This window comes from Solea senegalensis, linkage group LG6 (assembly GCF_019176455.1).
Source record: "Solea senegalensis isolate Sse05_10M linkage group LG6, IFAPA_SoseM_1, whole genome shotgun sequence".
Classification (NCBI taxonomy): Eukaryota; Metazoa; Chordata; class Actinopteri; order Pleuronectiformes; family Soleidae; genus Solea; species Solea senegalensis.
In genome coordinates, this window is record NC_058026.1 from 8,131,800 (window position 1) to 8,159,542 (window position 27,743).

General features: G+C 41.3%; 2 protein-coding genes across 2 annotated transcripts; both read right to left on the reverse strand.

The window, feature by feature from the left end:
- Window positions 1–7,122: 7,122 nt before the first annotated feature.
- Window positions 7,123–14,076, reverse strand: LOC122770657 (long-chain fatty acid transport protein 1-like). The gene is made up of 14 exons (XM_044027631.1): window positions 13,916–14,076; window positions 13,648–13,825; window positions 13,229–13,367; window positions 12,276–12,531; window positions 11,889–12,059; window positions 10,366–10,435; window positions 10,032–10,123; window positions 9,678–9,787; window positions 9,396–9,605; window positions 8,615–8,738; window positions 8,383–8,520; window positions 7,759–7,923; window positions 7,531–7,677; window positions 7,123–7,459 (listed from the first exon to the last, which is right to left on the reverse strand). The coding sequence occupies exons 2-14, from the start codon at window positions 13,815–13,817 to the stop codon at window positions 7,302–7,304; spliced, it is 1,950 nt and encodes a 649-aa protein (XP_043883566.1). The 5' UTR covers window positions 13,818–13,825; window positions 13,916–14,076; the 3' UTR covers window positions 7,123–7,301.
- A 607-nt stretch (window positions 14,077–14,683) lies between these two features.
- LOC122771423 (adhesion G protein-coupled receptor E1) lies at window positions 14,684–27,743 on the reverse strand. Its single transcript, XM_044028991.1, has 17 exons — window positions 27,261–27,743; window positions 24,734–24,808; window positions 24,300–24,443; window positions 24,062–24,193; window positions 23,504–23,632; window positions 23,145–23,188; window positions 21,774–21,884; window positions 21,516–21,669; window positions 21,261–21,380; window positions 20,980–21,179; window positions 20,688–20,855; window positions 19,741–19,935; window positions 18,777–18,994; window positions 18,448–18,606; window positions 17,318–17,492; window positions 16,988–17,089; window positions 14,684–16,831 (listed from the first exon to the last, which is right to left on the reverse strand). The coding sequence occupies exons 1-17, from the start codon at window positions 27,289–27,291 to the stop codon at window positions 16,790–16,792; spliced, it is 2,199 nt and encodes a 732-aa protein (XP_043884926.1). The 5' UTR covers window positions 27,292–27,743; the 3' UTR covers window positions 14,684–16,789.

Here is a 27,743-nt window from a genome sequence, read left to right on the forward strand (position 1 = left end):
AGCAACATCATAAATAACATGTGAGAACTAGACACTTGCCTTCTCACACTGTGTAAAAATGTGGGCATAAATGTATCTGCAGCATCATCTTGAAAATCAAGTTGAGCTCAATTGGGATTAAAAAGCCAATGTAGTATATATATAGATAGATATATATGTGTTAGATAGACAGACAGATGTTTAATTTGGTTTCCTGTTCATTCAGCTACAGTAGCATCTTTACAAACTCTAATAGATGTTTGTCTTTTCCCAAGCCCACCATATTGCACACCTTGACCACTGCAGTTTGCATGTTCTCCCCGTGTGTGTGTGCGTGGGTTTTCTCCAGGTGAGAGTGGATGGTTGTTTGTCTCTATGTGTGGCCCTGTGATGGACTGGCGACCTGTTCAGGGTTTACGCCGCCTTTTGCCATCTGTCAGCTGAGATTGGCACAATTCTGGATTCATGTTTGGTAAATTACCTCGTACAGAACATTCTGAACTTTGAGTAACAAAGTTCTTCATCTTCCACTGTGAACTCCCCATGTTTCGTGCAGCCCGACTTGGCTCCCCGAGCTCAGCTACATTCAGCCCACGCACTGCTGCATCCGGCTTACACAGAGGTGTCAGCGCCTTGGACTCAAAACATCTTGTGCTCTCACACTAGAGAACATCAATACACCCTTGACATTATCTACTGAGTTTAGAAAACTGTGCTGATGTTGATTTTCAACTCCGATTGAAAGGCATCTTTGTGTGAAGTCGCAAAAACCCTAACCTCACCCATAATGGAAGCTGGTTAATGAGATATAAACACCGTTTTCCTACATTACTCCTAAAATGGTTGTTATACATGTTTTAAAGGAAACATATATGGTATGCCTCGGGGCGACTGAAGGACTTCACATTCCAACACACGGTTATTAAATTGTTTAGGTGCCTGACAAATACTGAAGTGTGCTAAAGAAACTATACACCTCTTCATGTCACCTGAGGGGATTTTTTTTCATCAGAGATTATTGCAGCCTTTACAAGAAAAAAATCTGCAGCTGCCACCTTCGACTTCCCAAGTAGTTTACCCAAAGAGCCCTTTTTGACTGATTGCTTCATTTAAAGGGTTTTTAAACTTGTTGGGTGCAGAAAAGTATCTGATGTATTTAACAAAAAGTGAAGATTTGATCCTCTGCTATGCCGTTAACCCTGGTAATAGCACTGAATAAAAAAACAAAACATAATAGAAAGTGGGTAACACCTTCTTTTTGAATATCTCTAACCGATATTTCCCTCTGTAATGGAGTAAGGCCGAGTGTGACGATGATAGTGTGTTGGGGAGACTGTAACATCACCTCACATTTGTCTCTCTATGTTGAAAAGGAAGAATTGTAGCAAATTTTATCAAGATGACCTTTTAAAAAATATCCTCTGGCTTTGTCGCTAACCAACAAAAGCTCCGATGATGCAGTGAAGATAGCAAACAACACAAAGGTGGAAAAAACTATGAGTGGTCGTGAAAGCTCCAGTGTGTGACTCCTGTTGTGATGAGATATTCCTTAACCTAAAGTTTCTCGTTTTACTAGCTCAGCTATTATACTTCCGTCCTCCCTCCATCAGACGTGACATTAAATGCGTCACAATTATATTTAAAGATATCATAACAGAAAATGAACAATGAAGGAATTATATACACAGCAGGGTCGGCAAAATACAAAGTGCAAAATGAGGTGGAATCCCACTTTTCCCTCTTTTTAAACATATGGCTACTATAGAGCATGGGAACAACAGTGTGATGCCGAACTGATGACAGCTCACCTTTTCCCCATTATTAAGATGATATACTACAGTTTGCCAGTTTCGTCTGAGCTTCTGCAAAGAACATAACGCACCTTAAAAGATCCTGCACGCCATTAAATAAGGCAATGAAGCATGTGCAAATCCTCCAGACCCACGACCGGAAACCTTTGTTTCGAGAACTAAACCTGAGCTGCGATGTTGTGCTGCAGCTGGTGCCGTGTTGGCTCTCTGCGCTGAAGTCAAACAATAGCTAACAATGCAGTTGCCGAGACTAGACTGCCTGCCAGATTGAAACTAAAGTCTAATTGCATACCTTTTATGTGTTGGCACATGTCCCCCTCTAACTCTTTTGTATGGAGGTGCAGATCTGACACCCAAAAAAGAACCAGGCCTCTTTCACTCCCACAACCACCCTCAAATACAAGCAGCACAAATCATTTACAACCTTTATCACAAAGTCCCGCTTTATAACAGCTAATGTGCACTATTAACGCCGTGAACACAGACATTCTCGACATATGTAAGGGAGATTGTGACTAGATCAATTGATGATGTGGCAAAGTGAGAGTGGTTCATCCATCCATCCTCTAACAGGCACATCTCATTCTCATCACCTCAGAGTCGAGCCATAAAATCAATTTTTCTAGCATGATGTGACTAATGTTCAGCAGCACATCCCCAGATCAGCTGTGATTGAGCAGACGAGTGACAGTGCTGCACAGCAGGGATGAGAGATGTGCACTGCAGCAAGCATCGCTGTGAACACTTTTACGTTTCTGTCAGCTGTCGGAGGTTGATTGGAGGTGAGACTGAGGAAAGTATCGGCAGAGCGGATCATGCAACATGGATATCTTTAAGAATGTACACAAAGTTTTTTTTTTGTTTTTACTACAAACTACAAAGGTTGACCAAAATGTTCTCAAATCACAAAGGCATCTTGTGAAGTTATAGGCTTTTGGGTTTAAAACACTATTATAAGAACACTTCATAGAAGACACAGGTTTGCCTTAGATGCCTTAGACGTGGCTTTAGCAACAACACTGACCATTATCAGTCTGGATCAGAGGAGATCATTTCAGGACCAGTATGGACAGCAGGATTGAAATCTATCAACCCAGAATATACTGGATGATTATTGTGTTAAGAATGACCATGGTGGGAACATATCCTTTAAACTTGCATACAAAAGCTTTATTCCGTATTTACAAACCAGTAAAGGCTGAATATTTGTTGTTCTTCCTCAACTAGCTTAAGTAGTATATGAAGAGAGTTCTGCTGGCACAATTTAATTAAATACTTTTTTACGCCAAAGTTAAAATGTGTATATACTGGTGCCTTTTTTACTGTATTGCTTAAAATCCCCTTCACATTACGATCGTAACCAATTCATTCATGCATTTTCAGTCACCTGTGGAACGGACAGGCCTGTAAAAACATCATCCAATCATATTGAACGGCCCGAACAAAATAATTGAATCGTGATGTGACGCATCAATCAAACTGCCATCTGTCCTCTTGTCCCCGTGCCATGTGTGCACCCCGTAGTCAGAGTCTATGCTAGCTTGCATAAATCCAACAAGGCAGATGCAGCAACATTATGACAGGTGTTGGTCGCAAGCGAAAGACGCCAAGAAAAAGGCTGATGCAGAACGACCCAAGACCAGAGTGATCTTCGGTGCTGCGTTTGAACAACTGAAAGCCCAGAAAGGGAAGAGATGACGTGGTAGCTCTGTTTCTACTGGACATCTGGGTTAACTTTATGGCTTTGTGATGTTTTGAGAGTGTTTTTCGGCATCACGTTATCATTTGAACGAGAAAAGTTAGCATCACATGAAAAGTACTGAAAGTTACAGATGATGCGCAGTGCTCGTTAATCCGTGTGAAACCGATGGGGAAGTCTGAAGAAAGGGACATGGACTTTTGAATTCAAATGCTCAAACATTTTGTCCAGGATCTCCAACCCTACCTTTAATGTAAATGTAAAAAAAACATACTCAGAAGGCTACGAAGGGATTTCATATTCTGTGGATAAAGTGCACAGTGACATACTGAGAGTTTCTGTCCATCTAACACTGAAATGAAATGGCAAATAACGTTGAATCTCTCCACTGATCAGTTACATATTTTAAACTGACATGGGAAAATAGTGATACATCTGCATGTGTTTTTAGATCACATGAGAAAGATGAGTCACTTATCAAAGCTAATCCGCTCTACATGTGTTCAGGATCTGTGCTGTACAAAGGCCGTACAACTGGCTCCAGTCAACACAACTCAGACTTGGCTTTCAATACATGAAGTGCAACTGTATTTGTTTCCGAACTGAGCAGCTTGCACACGCTGTCACTCCTTCTATTAGCCAGAGCAACTTGATCCCGATATACAGTACAATAAAGATATAACGGTTTTAAACGTGGCATTAGGGATGCTTTAATTGAACTCACTAAAGAAACCACAAAATATCACAGAACGTAAATAGATGCTATTTTTGCTTGATTTGTGAAGAGGAATTGGGTAAAAATAGCAAGCAAAGGGCACAAAAAACGAATATGGCCTCTGGATGTAAAGATATACCATAAATCACTGAGTCATAAATGTCAGAGCAGCAGTTCAGGGTGATGCTGCTACATCTGGTGTAGGCATGTCAGCTAAACCTCAAGTTTGAGATGAAATCTGAACATTTTCTGTCCTTCTCACCGTATTTCTAGACCTGACGTTTGGCAACTGCACAGGCAACGAATAATACCAATACATATCTCACAGACTCACCACTGAACTTGGACACAAACTGGCTTCTTATGTGGAGGCTATGAGCACTGCCTACGTCTATGAGTCTGTCTATGTTCTGTTTGAATGACCTGGAGCCTTTATGTAAACAATGTGCAGCTGTGTATCTCTTAACTGAGTCTGCAGCTGTCTACAAGAAAACTCAAACATCACTGAAAAACTGCATTTCTGCCGAGTAACTGTGCTGTCTATTGTGGGAAGATTGTTGTAACTTTAAAGGAATACTTCACTGATTTGCATTTAGCTTTGTATGACTAGAATAGGGGTAGTAGTTTTGAAAAATTGTGCTTGCCAACCTCAGTATCCCAAGTCAAGAAATATCTTCATTCTTTTTTTTTGCCCACCAGTGACACTTGGTCCAAGCCTTGGTCCGAGAGTCGGGCCACTGAGCAAAGCCTTCTCCAGCACATCCCAAAGATTCTCAATGGGGCTAAAGTCTGGACTCTATGGTGACCAATCCATGTGTGAAAATGATGTCTCATGCTCCCTGAACCACTCTTTCACAATTTGAGCCTGATGAATCCTGGTGTTGTCATCTTGGAATATGCCCATGTCATCAGGGAAGAAAAAAATGCATTGATAGAATAATCTGGTCATTGATTATATTCAGGTGCTGAGAATGAGCTGACCTCATTATTTGGGCACATAATGTTGCTGAACCTAGACCTGACTGCAGCAACCCCTTACCTATTTGCTTAGTTAAATCCAGGTGGCGACTTGTGTATTTTGAATAACTTTGCCGTTCACTTCTGCACAATAAACTCCTTTGAACCTTCTTGAGACTGTGAGTCATGCACTTTAAGTCCTCATCTTTGTACCACATTTGTGATCGAGTAGGGCAGATGATTACTAACGAATGTGCTTGAAGGCTGCTTTTCTGGTCAGAGTCGTCCTGCCACCACAAAGCCAAGTCAAATATTCACACACCAGACATCAAATGACAGAAGAGCAAATGCTCCAACAAGACTTTAACTCAGGGGGGCCCCCCTCTCCTGACTGAGACTTTTTAATTTACATGCTTTTTGCAACCACAGCAAGACGATATTTAAACAAGGAGGCGCTTAGGCATTTCTTTTTTTTCATCCTCTGTACACATTGATTTTCCTGCCCAAACAGATGCCGCCTTGTGTTAATCTAAGATTAGTTTATTCAGGCAGAATTTAGTTTTAAAGAGGCACCAGGCTTGAAACCAAGGTGGAAAATTACTGTTTCTCTCCCCGTATCATATGTGCAGTGCACATTACATGAAATTTGACCTGCAACAAAAATACTGTCAGCACAGCATATATGCTACTTATACATGAGGTGTATACGACGTCTCATGTTGGTTTAGTCTGTGGTGAAAGTTTAAGTAGTTCGTAAGCACGCAGACCTGCTTCACATGCTTCAAATGTCACTCTTTACAACATGTCTTCTCACATTATAAATGGACTGAGGAATAATGTGGTACACCTTGAGAAAGTCAGATAGACTCACAGACACAAGCAGGCCCGGAAAATGCTGCTAAATCAGTTCATGTGTTGCTTGACGTCTCTTTTCTCTCGCTGTTGTTACACTTTCTGGTCTTTTGAAAATCCCTGAAATTTCATTACATTGATGAAAGAAGGTTTGCAGACCTCTGACACAGATGTGGTCATTGTCAGTTACCAGGGTAACCTACACTATGTAGACTGGGAGAACATTAAACCTACGTACAGTATATGCCACCTTCATAGGGTATGAGGAATGCTACAATTTATGAACACTGACAAGCTCAGACATTTCCGATTAAGAGACCCTTTGTTCGGGATGTAAACCCACAGGAGTATAAATGGTGTCTCAAAAATTGATGTTCCTGTCAGGTTATATTGACAAACCTCGCTGATTCTTTGGGTTTTTATGAAATGACATCAGGTCAGTTCATTTTGCCCCGTTTAACTAAAGTCTCAAATACAGAAGCAGTCACTCCCCACTCGTCGAAGTTTAATGCTAATTGGCATCAATGGTGAACACGATAGACATTATTAAACATGTTTGAATTGTAACTGTTGACACATGCTGATATTAGCACATTAGGTCCAAGCACTGCTGTGTCATAATGATGGTTTGAGCAAGAAGAAGACCCAGGTTCGTGACCTGGTCGGAACAAGGGAGTTTGCATGTTTGCATCCGCAGGTTTTCTCTGGGTTCTCCAGCTTCCTCCCACAGTTCAAAAACATGCAATATGAGGATTAGGTGAATTGGACACTCTAAATTGAAGGTGTGAGTGCGGATGGTTGTTTGTCTCTATATGTGTCCCTGTGATGGACTGGCGACGTGTCCAGGATTTGACCTCGCCTATCACTCTATGTCAGCTGAGATTGGCAAAGCACACCCCGTGACCCTCATGTGGAGGATAAAGTGGTAGAAGATGGATGGATGGATGGGAAATGTCAGAAAAATATACATATAATGTCTTATCTATGAAAGGAATATGGCCAGAGGCAGGGGCTAATACATTGCAAGTTGCACCAAAAGCTGAGTTTTTCATTCTTTTCTTCTATGCATGACTATTATTTGCCCTTTATTGAAATGCCTTTAACTGATACAGGCTTTAGTATGTTTTATTACATGTATTTTACAGGATATGGCATGAATAATTGTGTTACACTTGGTACAACACATAGTTTATGTGATTGAATTAAAACAACAGCATATTTCTCCTTCAATGACAGTGTACATACTGTCCTCTTCAGTAATCTGTGCCCATCCGTCTCTCAACCCGTCTCATAGACAGACCTTTCCGTCTGTGATCGCATGATACAGTTCATCAGTGACGGTCTCATAACGTCCAGCGCGACTGTTCAGAAAATACATATTCTCACTCGCGTCTTGTGGCACGTAACCTTCCTGCTGTAGACGAGTCTTCTGAATTTTAAATGTACCTAAGGGCAAATGTTAAAAAATAAGTACTTTTTGTACTTTTATGAATGTATGTCCTTGCATTATTTCTCACCTGTGGTGTCAACAGATGGCATGAGTCGGAGGAAGACTGGACGTGCGTAGGAGGGTAAAGCTTTCTGTACAGCAATCAAGAAAGAATCGAGGTCAAACTGGCCTCCCGCGTGGCCTATTGCTGCCATGCCAGCCTTTCCCTCCACACCTGCACACAGACAGAAGGACAGGAACCGTTAATCTTTGTTTGTTTTTCACCCCTCCTGACTCTGCTTTGTTTCATGTCTACCTGGTACAGAAACTCCATAGACCGCTACATCAGTGTGTCCCAACAGACCGCTGAGGATTCCTTCCACCTCCGTGGTGGAAACATTCTCCCCTCGCCATCGAAATGTGTCACCGCTGCGGTCTCTGAAGTACATGTAGCCATAATCGTCCATCACCAGCACATCACCTGAAGCACGTCAGCGTAAGAAACAGAAACAATTCAAATCATCATCCCTGAAGGGAATTGTACCGAAAGAAGGATGACTGTTTATTCTTCTGTAATGATGATTTATTGTATTATGTAAATTCTAAAGAAAGAGTTTCAGAGTAAAACTGGAAATTATGAACCGATAAGATCTGTGTGGGAGTTTGTTGTTTTTGTATTTATGACATTAATATTTTCTTTATCACGTCCATTAATCATTGTCAAACAAAACAAGATCCGATCTCATCGTGTACCATATGAAGTCAGGGAATGCTGTTGAAACATGCTCTCACTCTGTCATCGCTTCACTTCTGGGCATCTTAAAAATCTAAATTTCCACTGACTTATAGTGTACGTATGGGCTGTACCACGTGAAGAAACACGTGCGACCACAGAAAAGTATCGTCACTCTTCCTGCTCCTAACAGCCGGGAGAACATGCCTGAGACATAAGCAGAGTCTCCCTTCTTGAAGACATCTGAAGCTATTTTCTGTTTGGTGGAATCCAAATCAGCGTAGCCATCAAATCTCCGGAGTGGATCAGTGTGGTTGATGCGTCCCACCAACATACCTGGCTCACCTGCAGAGAGACGCAGATGGAAGGAGATAAAAGAGTAGATTCTTCGTACATTCCTAACATACATTTGCTCATGTGTGGGTAGGTGTGTCCTCACCAGGCAGACATGGTATACAGAGCCCTTGTGAATCTCTGAGCAGCTCTCCGTTCTCCTGCACCCTGAACAATCTGATGGGGTAAAAGTCCGGCAGGATGCGACTGCTGAAGCCACAAGCCCCCACCTGCACACGAGACGAGACAAAGTCCGTCACACGTTTAGCAGAGTTAAAAGTCCAGTAAGGAACATTTAGCTGAAACTGAATATACTACCCATCAATATGTTTGTGATGAGGGCTTTAAAAGACTCCATTGATTTGTATTGCAAAGCGAAAGTGGAGAGAGATGTGATTTGCATTTACATCCTTTTTGTTAATCAAAGACCAAGAGAGGGAAAGAGAAAGGGATGGGTAAAACCAAGTGGCAACTGGTCAAAATATCACCCACAAGAAGTGAACTCCCGTTTTCAAACCTTGCGATTCATGGTTTGATCATTGCCATGTTGCAACCAGGCGCCAATTAAACGATACCAGCTGTCAATTACACGGGGGTCCACTCATACGTGTCATGTTTAATTGTTGTTTAATTGTCTGTTTTCCACCAAATGGGAACACACTTTACAAAACAGACATTGAAGAGAACCGAGAACGAGACTGTCCTCCAACTGAACCTAATTATGGGTCGTATGCAGAAATTATGTCCCTCGTGTAGACACGATACCACACAAATGTAACCGTGTCTTTTTTGGCCCTAACCAAATGGTTTCAGTTGGACGACAGGACAACGAAAGTTTTAGTAAATTAAGAGTTCTCCTTTCACACACACAGACACACAAAACACACCTTCCCGTCGATGTTGATCAGGCTGCAGTTGCACTCAGTAGCACCATAAAATTCCCCGACTGTTTGAATTCTGAATCTCTGGACAAACTCTTCCCACACAGATGGACGGAGGCCGTTACCAATGGCAACGCGGACCCGGTGATGGGCTTCAGATGGGCGGACCGGTTGCGCCAACAAGTAACGGCAGACCTCACCTATGTACTGGATCACCTAAACAAGAAAGACGCATCAACACAGCCTTTCTCTACCCCATCAATATTAACTGGAGCAGGGAGTACTTACTGTGCAGTTGTGTTGAACACAATCGTCCCAGAAGCGACTGGCTGAGAACTTCCTCCTGACTACAACCGTCAAACCAAAAAGCAAACACTGGCCTACACCCATGACCGTGCCTGTAAACAGCATATTAACACAATGATATTGTGATACATTTGCATTTGAAGGAGATTGCAAGGGAGGGGGTGAGGGTAAGGTAAGTGCTAGGACAGAATATGCTCTTTTATGCTATTTTTTTACGACGTAGTATTAAGTCTGAACATTTGAAAATAGGGAAGTGAGGAAAGTCTGTGACTGAACTGTACAACAATATGACTGTTAAGGTCTGATAGTACTGCTCAAATGATCAAAGAAACAAACCTGCAGAATGATACAGGGGAAGGCAGCTGTAAATGACATCATCGCGTCGTAGTCCAAAGGAGTGGAAACCAAAGGCAGTGATGCGAAAGTAGCTGGTAGGACAGACGGAAGACAGTGACATTCGTTTTCACCAAGAGACACTTGAAAGACATGTAATTGCAGTTGCTATTCGGTAATTATACTGTCATGATTTTAAAATTGTTAACTGTTCCTGATGTTCCAATGTTGGAACACTCCCAGAATCCTGACAAAGGTGAGGAAAAGTGCTTTTTTGAGTTTCTTTTTTTTATAAACACTGCAGAATCAGTGCAGATAAATTGTCAGACACACTCACCGACTGTGCACCACCACAGCTGCCTTTGGCATTCCTGTTGTACCAGAGGTGTAAATGTAGAAGAGTCTGTCTGACAAGGAGAGCAACAACAACAAAAACTCATCAAAAAAGAGGAATGTTCAAAATGCTTTTTACCTTCAATGCTTTCGCACCAGTGTTTCATGTGTGTGGTGTGCACCAGGGCTCCCCCCCCAACCCCCATCATTCCTGACAATATTTCTCCAGGTGACAGACAGACAGACAGACTGGGCAAGCAAAGACTTGAGGGGTAACAACCGAGGAATGCCATGTGACAACAGGGATAAAACAGTAAACAGGAGGGAATCAATAAGAAAGAAATGCTTTGGAGCTGCACTGTGTAACTTTGGTTCATTTTTGTTATTCTGCCTTTGTTTGTTGTTTGGTCTTTATCTCCATCTAAAAGTATTGCTATCAGACGTGACTGAGGGAGGGTTTGTGTTTATACAGCAGCAGTGCGAGAGCCAGCTTTTATCCCAGAGGTGTTAAACTAGGGGGCCACACAGTTGGTGTAGTGGACAGAAATCTTGCCATCACAGCAAGGGATTAGGTAGATTGGACACTAAATTGTACCGTGAGTGTGGGAGTGGCTGGTTGTTGGTCCTGTGATGGACTGAGATTGGCACCAGCGCCACCCACAACCCTCATGTGGAGGATAAAGTGGTAGAAGATGAGTGAGTGAGTGTCATACTGGCCACCTGCATGTGGGCCACTTAATATCTCTCTAAAGCATCTCAGACCTCTTGGCCAGGTCACCCGTGGAAAAGACATTTCAATCTCAATGCGTTCTGTCTTAATAGTAAATAAAATAGTCACGCAACGCAATTAGCGGATTAGCGACCCGCTTAATGTCTCTTCTAGCAGCATTTTCATGATTGGAAAGGATAAGATATTCGGTTGAAACCGTAACTCACACATTTATATAAACTTGTTTGGTGTTTTAATGACAGTTGTCGGTGTTATTATTGACTGTTTCTTTGCATCATTAATATGTCGTCACTGTGAACTATACACTTTCACTTCTGTGCAATTTCATTATGAACATTTTCACTGCGATATCGTGATGGAATATTGTGTTATATAATATTTTGAAGCTCCTATTGCTCATCCGCTACTGAACAGTTGTTATTTCTGGCCAGACTAGCACCCAGGCCATTTGAGTTTGACACCCCTTGTTTATCCCCCTTTTTGAGCAGTAGAACTCACTTCTGAAACTGGGGCTTCTTTGTGTTTACTGTCAAACGCCAACCTGTTTGTAGCCGTCTTTACAAGCACAGTGTGCCGTTGCCTCAATCAGTCTGAAATTGATTATTTCTTTTGATCATAGTGTCTACGTGCTTGAACAATCCAGTGGATTAAGTCTAATACAAAGATCAGAGAGTAAAAGTTGGTTGCCAGCAATTCATTCTAGCAGGCAAAGACTTGCTGAGGAGAAGAAGGTGTTGCAATCAAAACACTATACACAGCCATACCCCCATATACACACACAGTCTGCAGCCTCTCACCATTAAATTCCTTCTTGAGTATGTAGTTTGTTGGATGTTTGGGTGAACGGGCCAGCAGGATGTCCAGGTTCTGGACATCCTGGAGGCTGTGAAGCTTCATTGCATCCTGCTGTTCACCACTGCTGAGCAAAACCATGTTGGACTGCAGAGAGCTGCTCACCTCTGATACGGCTGAAGCATGACCAGAGGATCAGTGTTACAAATGAGGAATCAACATGTTGAAACACGTTCATTTTACCGTTAGATAAACAGCAAAGACAGTGGATTCAACTTTGATTACATTCTCTATTCAGTTGAGCAACAAACTCAGACTAGACAACTGAATTCCATCATTCCATCTTTTGGCTATTCACTCCAGCATCTCATTTATCCATGATCTGTTCCTACCTTCGGCCATCTCTGTCCCAAACACCATCGCCTGAGCTCCGGACACACTGACACAGTGCAGTAGTGAGTGTTGTCGAAGGTTGTAGTTAATGAGTGCCGCCTCCACACCGACCATAGCGAGACCCAACCACAGAGCCACCACCAAAGGTTGGCTCTCCATGAACAAGGCCACCACATCACCCTCAGCCCAGCCTTGAGCCAGCGCCCAGTGTGCCACAGCATGGCATCGCTCCTGCAGTTCCCTGAAACTCCAAACCTGGAACAAAATACATTAGGGCTCAATTTTGACTGACGGAGTTTGCAATTTGTATTCAATTTTTAACTGTACAAAAAAATAATAATAAAGTGAACACAAGTTAACTCCTATATATTTTAATATAAGGTGGAAAACATATAGATAGGAATTGTTTCCAACATCTGAGTATTCAATTTTTACTACTAAAAAACGACAACAATAAATTACAGCCTTTGTAATCTGCTAATTGCATTGTTTCAAAATTAGAACAGCAATTTCAATGTCTATATTAAAACGTATATACAGAGGCCATATAGAGTGTCTTATATCCTCTTATATATTTCCATTTTCACCTGCTATATGAACACACCTGAGCAAAAAGTACTCAAATTCCAAAAAAAAATTGGATTGAATTTGTGACATTTGGAAATAGGTCACATTTCAAAGTTGCTCATTTTTATGAACAAAAATAAAATAAAAACGGTCTATTTTGTCACGCCTGCACAAGAATCACTACTCTTTTGTTTTTGTTTTTTTAAATAAATTATAACTGACCTATAAACACACCACCAGGATGTCCCTATAAGGAGTTGTGTATTATTCCCACTGATATTTACCAAGGGTGCTCCTGTGGCACAGACCCGTGCCGTATGAGCACTAAGGGTTAATTTCAGATGTAGTAAAAGTATTGACTTTATAATCCTTGATATGTTCTCACCTCCCCTGTAGCCTCATAGATCAGGGCTGGTTTGTCCGGGTGCTTTGTCACAATCTGAGAAAACAACGTTGGGATTGTGCTTCTATTCCGCAGATTACGTTTCATGGAAAACCTCACGCGCAGTATGACGACCAGGCACCTTTTAAGGATTCAAGGATTTATAGATTTGTATATGTCACGTGCACACAGACAAGAGTAAAGCATGCAGTGAAATGTCTCATTAATGTGCAGACAGAATAGAATGAAGAATAAAGAATGAAGTTGAATAATATTAAATAATGAACAAAATCCACATAAAATAGAGAAGGAAACAAAGTGGAGGGGTAAAGGACTGATGTGGAGCAGAACTATGTGTTAAATAGGACAGTGTTCAATAGGAGAAGCACACTTGCACATGCATATACACAAAAATGACTCACATCAAATCTCTTTTGACAGTGTGTAGAACTACATGAATGAACCTCCAGGAGCATCTCCAGCTTATACACAATCCCAGCCCCACTAACAGGCTACAGAGCCAGGGGACGGACAGCAACTTTACAGCACCCAAAACACTGAGGCTCACGATCACCACAATAATTGGACGCATAATGTGACCTGGTGGTAAAAAAAACAAAACAAACAGTGACGACTCCATGTCCAGCAATGTCAAACTTTCATTCGCCAAGAAATAAAGAAAGCACTTACCAGCAGCAGTTGGCTCTGAAAGCTCCTCCACGGGTTCCTATAAATGTCAAATTAGCTTTTCCTGTTGAGCCAGAGTGTGAGCAGCAGCCGAGGCAAGTTATCAGATGCTTCCAGAGCAGTTGTCAGAGGGGGAAATGCCTGATATGTGGCAGCATGCTGCAGAGAGCAGTGCAGGTTATAACTCATGAACTCCTCTGCTCTGCTCCTGTGATTGTCTGAATCAGATTGATTCATCCCCCCCCCCAACCTCGAGGGGTGAAAAATGTTCCAAAACAAACAAAATGTAATTGTGAAATTGTGGTTTTGGGGTTACTTACTTCTGTGTGTATATATACACAGAATATATATATGTGTGTATATATATATATATATATATATATATATATATATATATGTATATGTATATATATATACATATATATATATATACATACATATATATGATGTTTTTCATTTGAACTACAACCTGTAATTTAACTGGAGTCTGTGTCATAATGTAAATATGTTGAAATAACTATGTTTTATCATTAATTATAAAGCACACAGTCCACTGAAGTCAATTAATTATACGCTGATGCTCGATTTCACCACAGAAATACCGACAGGAGGGTGTGATAAACTTTGATGAAGGTATTAGTCATATACGCGTTAACTGTTCATCTATTACTTCATATATTATACAGTATATCCCTTAGGTGCTTTTCATTTATATGTCTGTTATCTGCTGCAGACTAACGTTGATGAACCACACACACACACACACACAAGTACAAGAACACAGTTTAATAACAATTTCTGCTGCATATTCCTAAAATAAACATAGTACCAAAAAACAACTTTGAAAAATAAGTAGAAAAATAGCTTCAAACTAGATCATATAGCATAGTAAACTCAAGACAATAGGAATCTCACAATCTTACATTCACAAAATGCTGCATATTGCATATAGTAGCTTTTTCACATAAATATACATTTTTTGAAATGCATGAACAAACAGTAACAATGGTGACAATATGGTTGCCAGTCACACTCACAAACCAGACTTCAGTTCAGTGGCAAACTAAACACTCCTAATATGAAAGGGGGAAACAATTCTCTAAAATCTATTACTTTAAAAGGTCCTAATGAATTTGATATAATAGAAAAACTAATCTTTGTCTCATTACCAAATGTGAACTGGTCGTGTGTACGTGGGACTGGATTATCCGGTGCACCATGTAAGTGAAGATGTGCTGGACAAAGACAAAGTGCAATAAAATAATAAAACTCAAGTCCGAACATCTCCCATTAGACCCCCAACAAAACGGCGGGAGCTCTCGTTTCAGGAATGTAACACTGCACAGTGACCGACAGTGTGTGAAGGCAGAGGCTTGAAGTCATTAGAAGAACATTTTACTCCATAAACACTGTTTGATTGCAGGAAGCTGCACGCTTATCAGAGGGGTGGGTCTGTTTTTGTCAATTGTCCATGAACAACTTCGTGGACAAAGGCGCAGCTCAGGAGGCAGAAGCCAAGATAGATTTGAATTGACTTGAATTATCTTCGGGATCAATACAGTATCTATCTATCTATCTATCTATCTAGATTCTAAAAAAAAAAAACTTAAAAAAACAGCCACAAGTGCTTTGAAGAAATCCACTTATTTTGTTTAAAAATCAAGAATATCAGTCCTCACAGAAGGCCACAGGAGGAACGAGAGGCAATCAGAGCCACTTCAATGGCAATAGGCATCATGAATCATTGGTTTCTTACCAATACAGCATACTGTTAAATACAGTACATGAAAAGGCTTCTGTTCTGTGACGCTCCGGCGAACAGAAGCCCACGCGATCTTATTTACAACACTTGTATGAAACAATAAAGCAAAGTGAATGCGCGCGTTTTAATCATATTTACTGTTCAGCCTGCGTAGACACTTGAAAATAAATGCTCTGAATCAGTATCACTTTGAACCAATGGGAATACAGCAAATATTGGAAAGGAATACCTTAAATATCGAAATAAGAATTCAGTCATTATCAGTATACGTTCTTCTATCGCAGGGGTGTCAAACTCATTTTTGTTCAGGGGCCACATACAGCACAATTTGATCTCAAGGGGGCCGGACCAGTAAAAATAGTAAAATAATAGCATAATAACCTATGAACAACAAGAACCCCTATGTTTTTTCTCCTTTGTTTTACATTTACTGAAGGATAATTTTACAAAACATGAAATTTCTTGAGCAATATAAGTGCTATTTCAACAATATCGTGCCTAAATTTACTATTTACACAGCACACTGGATCTATAAAGGCACAAACATTTAGTCACGGGTATCTGGAGCATTTGACATTACGTTTAGATTAGTGTGAAATTTTAACAAATTCATCCTGTGGGCCGGATTGGACCCTCTGTCGGGCCGGTTCTGGCCCCCGGGCCGTATGTTTGACACCCCTGTTCTATCGTTTAAGTGATACGCATACGTTTGCAACTCGACGCAACAAACTGAACGCTCAGGGCTAAAAGGGTCGCAGAAAGTGACGTGAATCCTATGCTATGGCCTTTGCACTCAACACAGCTGAACATCAAAATCATTAAAACAACAAAAACAAGAATTTGTCTAAGACAAAACTGGTTGAGACACCGTCACTGCTTTTTTTCTTATTTCTTGCAGACATGGTCATTTTGTCCCAGTCTCTCAGGTTGGTGAAACCGCTAACCCTGACTTTAAGGTGAGGTAAATAATGACTGAATTTATTATTATGATTATAATAATAATTATTATTATTATTATTATTATTTTTGTTGTTATTTTTTTTTAAATGACCCAAATCTTTCAAATAAGGGCTAACTTAGCTTACTCTTTGAGGATGATTAAAGGACAGAGCTGTTTATATTTGCGATTCCCCAGTGTGCTGCGCACTCTTTGAAGCCTGGAAAAAACAACAACAGAAAAACATGTTTGAAAAATGACGATGAGATTCTACTGTACAATTATTTTACTCTATATGTATATACACATATACATATATATACATATACATATATATACACATACATACACATATACATGTATATATTATGCTTACTTGTGACTGACTGCTGGAGGGATTGGTGCTGCTCAAGTCCGAGTATCTCTTCTTCTGTGGCGTGCAGATGCAGGAGAGGAAATGGGCATACTCATCTCTCACCTGCAGAGGGCAGTAGAAGATCAGTTCTGGAAACTCGTATCACTGCAATGCATTTCTTTTACTCAACTCTTTTAAAACAATATCGACTGCTGAAGATGTTGCAGCTGAGGGTTAGTTCAGTTTCTGCTGAATTTCACACACTGGCTCTTCAACAATTGAATACAACTTTACACAGCACTTTGAAGGTGTGTTGGAAAATGTCTCATCAACTCCTGTTATTTGTTCTACCTGTTTGGACAGCAGGCAGTGCATGAAGAACAGCAGCGCTCCCTGTAGGCTGTTCAGAATAGTAAAGATATACGCTGCCACTTCTGCTGTTCGGCTCTTTTCAAACAGCAAGGCTCCAAACACCCACATCAGTCCCAGTATGCACATCTGGGCGATAGCCGTCACTGTGAATGCTCTGCAGAGGAAACATGTGGGGGAAGGAATGATAAAGAATGAAAATGAAAGATTATCAAGAGCCCAGACACACAGATGACTCAGTTGCCAGTCAGTGCTGTAACTGGAAAACCCCCCTTGAAGAGTAAAAGAAAGAGACAGACAGGCATGGGTTTTGAAAATAATCAAATGTCCACTGAGCTTTGCACAACTGAAAGACTTCTCTGCTTTCAACACACAGAGGTGACTCGGTTTGTTTGTGTCCACCGTGGTGGCAGGAAAAGCATCTGCAATAATAAACACAGACAGACCCGAAGCTATCTGACCCCTTACAATGACCCCGGTGGTGATTTTATGGAAAATGCTGCAGTACATTTAAATCTCTGATCCTATACTCCACTTAAACTTAAATAAACAAAGTATGAAAGTAAGTGCGTGTTGGATCTATGTGCGGGATCCCTCCCGGCGTTTTCCCCGACTGTTTTTGGTATCTCAGGCACTGCCGCTGATCCACCATCTTCTCTTTTTATGAACACAGCCGACAAGAGCCTGGTAGGGTATATACTGTATGCTGCCAGTTATACATGTCTGTGGATTTGGACGTGATCCGTGCAGTTTCCTGTCAAAATGACATTGCTTTGACTCCATGGTAAGCTCACATTTCACGTTTTCTTACCGCAACGAATATATATATAGTATATATCTGCATGCTTTGGACAGGTTCTGGGTTGGGGGGGCCCTTCAATATTATTCCCATCAGAGAGCAGAGTCAGTCCTATGAAAACACTGGCCACATTTTTCCCTTCACAAAACTCACACATTCTTTCCATGAGTTTATCCCCCAAAACTGCCCCATTTCTGTAAAAATGTATGTGTTAACTGTCTGATTGTGCAACGGGGCAGGTGTGAGTATCGTACTGTATTACTTCACGCATTACAACAGCAGGAGAGGAAACACAAAAACCACACGGACTGACTTAATTTTGTGGAGCGTGGACAGATCCGGGTTGAGGCTGGTGAACTTCTGGGCGAGCTTCCACACCGTGATGATGAAGAAGAGGACATTGATGATGATGATGAGGCACACAGGGCCAAAGAAACTCCAGATGAGGCCATCTTCCAAGGACAGCCAGCAGCTATTCAGGGGAAAGGAACAACATGTGCATGAGAAAGGGTTTCTGCATGTCGTCACAGACCAACTGTAGATAGGAGCTGCTCTATGTAATCCACTGATGTAATTGTTAACACAGACAAGTGCAGACAAGGAAACACCCACAGACACACACACACTCTCTCTTTCACTCACTGCTTGTCTGTGCCGTAGCTGTTTGGTCTAATGATCGCAGAAACGACGACGACGACAAGAGGCATCCCGTAGCCAAAGACTATTAGATAAAGAGGACGAATGTTGGCATTGAAGACCAGGACCACCATGCGGTAGAGCTGCACACCTTCCAGCAACATCCAGGCGAAGACGCCCAAGAAGAAATAATGAAGCATGGCAGCAACAAATCTGCAGCCGCCCTGTGATGTGACACGACGACAGGAACAACCATGAAATCAGAGAGAAAAGAGAAGGGGAAATGAGAGTAACAGCATTTGCAAGGATGATACTTTCACAACTACATACATGAGATCCTTGACTTTAGCAAAAGTAGCAATATCATTTACAAGCATTAGAAATTTCACAATGTTCTGATCACAAACTTATTGTCAGTGTAAATGTGTAGATGTGAGTACTATTGTTAAATGTTACCACCGGTTTACATGGTGTAGCTACAGCATGAAGATTTTGGTTTTCCTGAACAGAAACAATTATTTTCAAATATCTGGCTACACGCATCATTATTATTATTATTATTATTATTATTATTATTATTATTATTATTAATAATAAAATGAACCAGGTGAGATTCCAGTCTTGTAAAAGGTACAATGAAAATCCAAATTCAAATGAATCTCTCCAACAATTTTACTTCTGTATATTTGCTGAATAAGTATCATCTCTCTCCATTTTCCACGACTTGTGGGTCCAAAATAAAATCGGCTTTTGTTCACGTTCAAATATTTTTCTTTCCGTCTTGTGCCTCTGGATCACCACAGTGATATGTCACTGTAATAGGCCAATAGTGGTGTGTTATATTATTAGAACAGGAAGATTAGTGGAGTAGATCCTTTGAATGAAACTACATTCTTATTTACACTAAAGCCATCGGTCAGGTTGTTGCCCTCTGTGTAACTGAAGTGATTATTTGCTTCTCCAAACATACCACAGGTTTAGTTTGTGAAATGCCCGCCAGAAAGATGATGTCAGCCAGGAGGAGGCAGACACACAGGTGCAGGTGGATGGTGGTGCGCGTCCCTTGTATGGAGCGGCAGAACTTGAACGTCAGGATGCACAGTGTCAGACACACTACGGAGATGATCAGCCCGATCCTGCTCACCATCTGGAGCGCAAACGGGTGCTATGGAAGAAAAGACACGTCAGATCCCGGTGCGATTACTGTCACTGGACTCATGCGGTTATCATTTGCTTTGCACCGATGTGTGTGTGTGTTTACAATGACATAAGTGAGGGAGAGGAAGCAGATTTGTCTAACAGCTGCAAACAGAAACAGAATTTCTGAGAGTGATAGGATAGGTGCATCGCCAGAGGTGATACCTCTTACGCAGCTTGTAATCATTTGGCAAATTGTTTAAAGTGTGTGTTTAATTGAATGTGCGTGAGAACGTCTGATCAGTCATTCGAACGGACTGTTCAAATGATACTAAATGCTTTGTTACTGAGAAAAGGCACATGTTGTTATGATCAAATCTTCAGCTAGAGTCATTTGAATAGGATTTGAATTGTGGTTAGATTAAGGTTAGGGCTTTCCAAATGAATGGAAGTCAATGCAATGCCCTCAGAGGAATAGCTGTGCAAACCTGTGTTTGTGTGTGCCAGAAAGGGTCCAAAATAGGACAGTTTCTGGGATAAACGCTGACCTCATCAGGACCAGCAGTTTTCGTAGAGGCCAAAGCCTGGTCCTAATGAGGCAGAAACTCATTTCTGAGGAAATGGTCCATGTTAGGATTAAGATGTGATGTGGCGTTAGTTTAAGGGTTAGGCATCGACTGGTTAGTAATCCGGCTTTGGTTATGCTGTCCAAATGAATGGAGGTCAATGCAGTGTCCTAATAGAGGTCACTGTGTGTGTGTGTGTGTGTGTGTGTCTTACCTCCATGGGGTACAGGGCCATGAGTACTGCAAAGCTGCTCAGATGTTCACAAATACACACAGTGTGCGAGGCATTGGAGGACTGCTGATAGCAACCATCTGTGGACCAGGCCTCTCGCTCACTCCAGTAGGCACAGATGTAGCTCACCTCGAGGGACGCGTCTGTGTCCTAATTAACAAAAACAAAACATTATGTCACTGACTGTATGTTTTATTTATAACTCCAATGCAACTGTTATGACTGCAACAATCAAAATAAGCAGGTTTGTTGACTGTGGGACAGGTGGGACTACCTCCACATGTCTGAGTGTGATGTTAACAGAGCGGCGCAGATGTTGAGTGGAGGGATTAGAGACCAGGACAGACACAACTCGAGAGTAGATCCGAATGGAGGGATCCACGCCATCTTTTTCAAGTCCTTTGAGCTCCTCAAAAGATCTGTCACCTGAGCTCTTCAGGTTCTTGTAGCTCAACAGTGCGGCCAGAGCAAAGCCTGAACAAAACAATAAGAAGTGTGACGGTCTTTCATGTGCAGACGTGGCAGACCGTGCAAGAGAAGAGAAAAAGAGGTTACCAGGATATTTTCCAGTCCCAGTGGCTGTTTCCCAGTCAGTGTCAAGTGTTGCATTGTCATTGGTCAAATGGATTGGTCCAGTGGGCCGGGTGTCTCCTCTCTGAACAACAATCTCTGCATCTGAACAAGCAAATGCCTCGTTACCAGACTGCACAGTTAAACAGGAACGTTCATGCATTTATCATTCTCATTTAGGGAAAAGGCCAGTGAGGTTACTCTTCTCATGACTAGAGACGTGCGCATTGCGACTGTTACCTGTCTCATTAGTCCCCATCCTGGTCAGGTTCTTTTTCAGTTGAGGACCGATAAGCATGATGGAGTTCTCCAGTGTACTGAGCAATGCGCTCACACCTTCACTGCTGTCCACATGACCAGGTGAAAGGATGGCATCAGTCGCTGTTAAAATTCTCTGTTGCAGCATAAAGCAGGCAGATTAACAATTGTACACGTTTCGTGTATACGTGTGTGCATATGTGTGTGTGTGTGTGTGTGTGTTACATCTGATGTTCTGACCTCCAGTAACGCATCTCCATTAAGCCTCTCATCAAATGTAGCATTCGGGTTAGAGAGAGACAAACAGCTGTGTTTCATCATGGATAAAATGTTTGCCAAGCCTCCAAGCGACTGAGAGACAGAGAGAATAATGAGACCATTCAGCTTGTGCTACACTACAACTCACATACTAAACCCTACAGGGCCAACGGTTGTGGTCTCACATATATGAAACAGAGACAACGCTGTTTAGCAAAACACTTGAGCACTGGGTTGCTGTACTATAACTGACCCTGAGAACAATGCAATAATAAATACTGTTCTGAGGGAAAGTTTTTAAAAGTTTCATGAAGTGCGGTTGTATGAGGTTCTGACACACATTGACAACACTGCCATTGTGGAGAACCAGCCTAAGAAAAAGGGACACGAGGGGAAAAACTGATTTTAGGGACCCAAAAAGCCGGAATGATATTTGGATTTCTGGTTTTATTTTTGGAACGCCGCAGCAGGAAAATGGTTGTCAAAAAAAATTATCTTGAAAAATAATCAATCAATAACTAAATTCTTACTCAACAAAAATAAACTCAGAATCAGTAACTCAATCACTAACTACACTTTAAGTCTACGACGCCCTCTCCTTAGCAGAGGAATATCAATCTTGTGGTCTGTATCTTAAGTCTGTATCTTGTGTTTTCCTCATCATTAGACTGTCTTTTGATGTCAATTTCACAATTAGGTTGACAGGAATTGTTCAGTCAGTGCTGCTTCCATTATTAAGATCAAATGTGTTTGTAGGCGCCATATGAATAATCTATGTATGTCATAGCAGTTTCAGTTTACGATTGATTATGTTTGGGATTAATATTAGTTCTGCTGATTTAACCACATTTAAAAGTATTAAGTTAGGGCCTAAATATTATCTAATTAGAATTTGCACTATATTTGTGGTACTCGAACATTGGTCTTTGATTTAAAATGTCACAATTTGCCTCTTATGGGATAGAAGAAATAAGCACCTGTAGCTTTAAGGGGATGTTTAAGGAAGTTCACTAAAGGTGAAGCAGTCGACCAGCAGCTCCCTGTGTCCCTGCAAGCTAAAAGCCAGAGACGTTGGTTTACAAACTTTACAGATCCAATAAGGGCGATCTAAAAGTGAGATAAGGCAGCAAATTTCTTCTCAGATATCATATACTTAAGCAGACATAGATGCTTATCAGGTGAGACTATTGCTTTTCCTTGAGTTCCTGCTGGTAGCCATGTTGTCAATGAGAGTACATGTCTGTATTTCAGACAGCTAACAATGTGTCAGTATCTCATACAACCCCACGTCTTGAAACACTTGTAATACAGTTTATTTATTGATTGTTGTTGCCGTGTCAACACGTGGCGTACCTGTGTTGGCCCACTTGCAGCATTGAAGCCGTCACAGTCAAGTTCTGCGTGGAGCAAAACATCGTACGACATTAAACCATGTGATTTTCACAGTTCATCACAGTATTAAGTACAGAGAGCAGACAGGTATGCATACATTCTACAGAGCAACCAACACAGCAGCACTGGACAGAGATCCTCACTGTTATCTTGTGAGGCAACATGAAAAGTAAAGTCAGACCGAAGAGTCATGGCAACAGGGAAGCCAAACAAACACAACCCAACTGCAGCCAATGCACTGGAAGCTGTATTTAGGACACTTGGTGTGAGGAAATAGATGTTTAATATGAGGAAACAAAGGTTTGTGTGCCTACACTAACCTGAACATAGAGTCCTTTCGTTGCCGTAATTGGTGAATCCTTTTGGACACTCGCACAGGTAGCTCCCGTCTGTGTTCTTACACGTGCCTTTCTCTCCACAGATGTTAGCTTGTTCACATTCGTCTATGTCTGTTAAAGGACAATGAGCAGAGACATAACAGATGGATGAGCAGCCACAAACACTGACTGCGACAGATATAGTTTTAGCCCATTAGAGACCAGGTATCGCTGTAAGTGAGGTCTTGGCAGTCTTCCAATGCTGCTTGGGCTAAGATCTAAAAGACTTGATCTCTAACTTTCTTGGTAAAGTTGGATTAGAACCAGCCGGAGGCAGGATATGGTTTTGTGGTCAAGGTCAGAGTACGTAGACATGTCAGCTGAATCTGTCTTTTTAAGATTAGATTAGATTGTACTTTATTGATCCCACAACGGGGAAATTCAATTGTGCAGTAGCATACATGTTACAAAGGACAGAACAAAGTCCAAACCCTGTATTTTTATGTTCTCTGCAAATTCCAAGCACAACCTTGTGGTAACATCAACGTAGACTCTTCTCACCTATGCAGCCTTTAGTTCTACTGCTTGAGTTGATGTACCCGGACAGGCAGGTGCAATTGTACCTCCCAATCTGGTTAGAACAAGAAGCCCCATGGCCACAGATTCCACGTTCTTCGAGACACTCGTTGACATCTGAAGGAATATGATAGCAGTGAGAAGGACTGGAGAACTTAAGTGCACCATCTCTCTCTCACTCACACACACACACACACACACACACACACACACACACACTCACCTTGGCACTGTCCACTATCCTCCGTGAAATTCACCTGCCCCTTAGTGTCTCTGAAGCCAGACTCGCACTGACAGTAGTAGCTGCCATTTGTGTTGAAGCACGTTGTGTTATTCCCACATCCATCTTCTTCACACTCATTAATATCTATAGATTTGAATAAAAAAAAATAAAAAAATCATAAGCACAGAAGACAATATGTAATAAAATATGATGGCAGTCTCTTTTCAGCTCTTATTCCCTCTGCAGGCTTTTAGCTGGTTTCTTTTCACTTTGGTGTAATTTTAACCTTTTTGATTTTTATGATTATTATTATTTTCATTCCAAATTTCCCTCCCTGGATATGAACGGTGCTAAAATGCCAAATTCTCTGATTGAGTCCAGTCACAGAGGAAGGAGAGCGATTGTTAAAATAGGAGGTCATGGCACATTATTACCAACACATTTGCCCGATACTGAGCCGAATCCTCGGGGACAGTCAGAGAAACACTTCCCCAGCATACACATCAAGCCTGAGGGGGGGAAAGAAAGAGGCCAGTTAATCGAATTTTATAGTTACAATGACGAGTGAGACACAGTACCACCTGCTCCATTTGTTAACCTTTATTCATCCATTTGCACAGAAGGGGCCTTTGTGTAGCCCAAGTTCCCCCAAGATGGTGGAGTAAGTTGGGTATTCATGAAACTCACAGCGTTACCTTGCTGTTACCCACCTTTTTCACACCATTCTGCATATTAGACCGCGTGTGTGAATGTGAAAGTGCTGCTGTTCCATGACATTTTTCAAACCCATTTTTAAAATTTAAAACCAGTGCAAATGCATGAAATACATCAAAATAAAAGAACTGAACATGAACAGAATCTCTTTTACAGAATAAAATGTCCTTTGTACGCCTCAAAATGCCTAAAAAAAGTAGCCGTCTCAGTCGTTTCTCTTTATAATCTAAAATAAGTTTGTCATCTTTAACCCAGGTGCATTTTAAAGTGCATAAAATCTAAAGGGTGCACACTATTAGAAACAGCATTAGTTTCTCTGAATTAAAGAAATATCAGTGCATGGTCAGTGCTACTCTAGGAATTTATGTGTGAATAATATTTGAGGGAACCAGAGAACCAGAGAAGTATTTTTCCCTCATTGTTTTGGACCACTAAGAGGTTGCTTTTGGGCCACATGTGGCCCACGTGCCGCCATTTGAATAGGCTGGTTATCCAATATATGCACATTTGAGTGTGATTTTGTCGTCTTCCTCCCACAACTTCAGCACCACATTGCCAGACACATGTCAGTCACATTTGTTTGACTCACGAGTCCCAGCAGAAATCAGCACCTCCTGCGTGTGGAATGAGTAAAATATATATATATATAAAAAACACGGGTTTCCCCTCCCTTGAACACAATGAGCCCTCTGTTGTTCTCTGAGCAGGCTGGAGCTCTCACAGTAACAGGAGAACCAGACAGTTTGTCAGTGACAGTGTGTGTGTGTGTGTGTGATTGAATCCCACTTCATGAGCAGATAACTGCAGACAGACAGAAACAAGGGCCGGCTTCATGCGCTGCCGAGGTTCATTCATCAGTATACGCAAAGTCTGTGAGAGGAACTATCCTCGCTGTATGTGTGCATTTGTCTCACATTGTGTTTGTGAGCTGTGTGTTGCGTTTCCCTGCGTCTCCCTCTCTCTCTCTTCCTGTTGCATTACATGATCTGGGCCTGATAGAAACAGAAACTTATTTGGCTTCTGCCTCAGTTCACAAATACGTGTTTCACACCAAACAGACAGTAGGCAAATTGTGTTGGTAAAGGCTTGATTAATTTCCTGAAAAGCTATAATGAGTGCAGTCAGGTCTCATGTTTGTCAATCAACTCATCAATTCAACTCAATTATTGTTGATTCAATCAAAATTCTTGCAAAGTATTTAACGATTAGTTGAACAAACTCTACTTTGTTGGACCCTCTCTGATGGCTATAATCTTCATAATAATAGTAATGCTTTAATCACTTGACACATGACTGGATACATATATATATAGTGTGTGTGTCAAGGAAACAATATTGTGACGTTAAGAAAATACACACAAGTATTTAGTTTTAAATTACAGTTTTTCCTTAATATCCGGGGGCCAAAAAAAAACAAATACACAGGCGATGATGCGCTTCTGCTAATGGAGCGGCATGTCCTCGACGGTCAGAGAGGAAGTATCACTTTATGAACTTCGAAGAACAAATTGATTACATTACAAGCTTTCAAGTGTGTTTTTAAAAGTTCTATATAAATAAAGGCTTGCCTTCACTCATAATAACGCTCACATAGTGTGACACCTTTGCCTAGGTGTAGGAGATCGATCATATTGATCAAAAATAGTGGTACCTTTTACTTGAGTAGAAGTATTTGTCCACCTCTGACTAGTGTAACCATGTTACACTATATTGTAACACTATAAATATTCTTACCAGCCACTTTATTAGGTACACTATTCAACATCATCTTTTTGTTAATACAAAACTCAGCACAAACCAAGCTTCATTTCTAAAGGTGATGCTGATCTGAAATCTGTATGGAAACCACTGTACCAAGGTTTGTGGTGACGGCGAAGAGGTTCTTCCTGTCAGGCTTTGCCCCGAGTGAATCAGGCTTTGAGTGTGATTTGGTGTAAGAGCCAGAAGAGATGCTCTCTGACAACCCAGCATCTGTCCAGTGACAGAGGTTGTTCTACAGGGTCCTCAGTGCGTCTGACAGGGTTTACATGACCCATGACCCATGCAAACTAAAATAAAGCTTTCATTCTCCTGTCAAATCTATGGAATGAATATAAACATCTGTCTTTTGAAAAGCAGAAGTGCATCAACGGACATCTTACACGTCTTAAACTTTGTGTTTCTCTTTTCTGAACCACATCATCTGGTCACTCACACTCACACACACACATGTGACAACATACACTGTGCGTTCATTCATAGACTTACCCAGGATGAGTAGCTTCTTACCAATCCCCATGTCAAAGGCAAAAGAGAATAATCCACACAGACGGTGACTTTGCCAGAACAATGAATGAACTGTAAATGTGGTTGGTGTCGGAGTAATCAAAGATTAACTTGGACAACTTCACCAAAACTCAAAAGTTATGCTAAGTATTTCCACTAAAAGATTTCAAAGATAAAGAGTTAAAAGAGTAAATCCATTGACAAGATCAATTCCTTTTTGTAAAGGATATTCATGTAGTGGCAGGAAAAATAATAGTGAACCTTCACCAGCTTTCTTCCTCCCTCTGATTCAGTCTGAGCACGCCCTGCTCACTCTTTACTCCCCCTCTCTCTCTCTCTCTCTCTCTCGCTCACTCGCTCACATTGCTTTCTCTCCCTGCTGTCCTCCCCTTCACTTATTTGTGGCCTTCCCTCCGCCACAGCTCTCTTTCATGCTCTCTTCTTCTCTTCTCTCACTCCATATCT

Excerpts from the sequence above, each read along its gene's own strand:
- LOC122770657 (XM_044027631.1), bottom strand. The coding sequence starts at position 13,817 with ATGCGTCCAATTATTGTGGTGATCGTGAGCCTCAGTGTTTTGGGTGCT. Across the intron at positions 12,060-12,275 it reads TGGGACAGAGATGGCCGAAG|CCGTATCAGAGGTGAGCAGC; the intron begins GTAGGAACAGAT and ends GTCATGCTTCAG. Across the intron at positions 10,436-11,888 it reads ACTCAAGAAGGAATTTAATG|ACAGACTCTTCTACATTTAC; the intron begins GTGAGAGGCTGC and ends TCTCCTTGTCAG.
- LOC122771423 (XM_044028991.1), bottom strand. The coding sequence starts at position 27,291 with ATGGGGATTGGTAAGAAGCTACTCATCCTGG. Across the intron at positions 23,633-24,061 it reads TAGAACTAAAGGCTGCATAG|ACATAGACGAATGTGAACAA; the intron begins GTGAGAAGAGTC and ends GTCCTTTAACAG. Across the intron at positions 21,180-21,260 it reads TGGGACTGGAAAATATCCTG|GCTTTGCTCTGGCCGCACTG; the intron begins GTAACCTCTTTT and ends TGTTTTGTTCAG.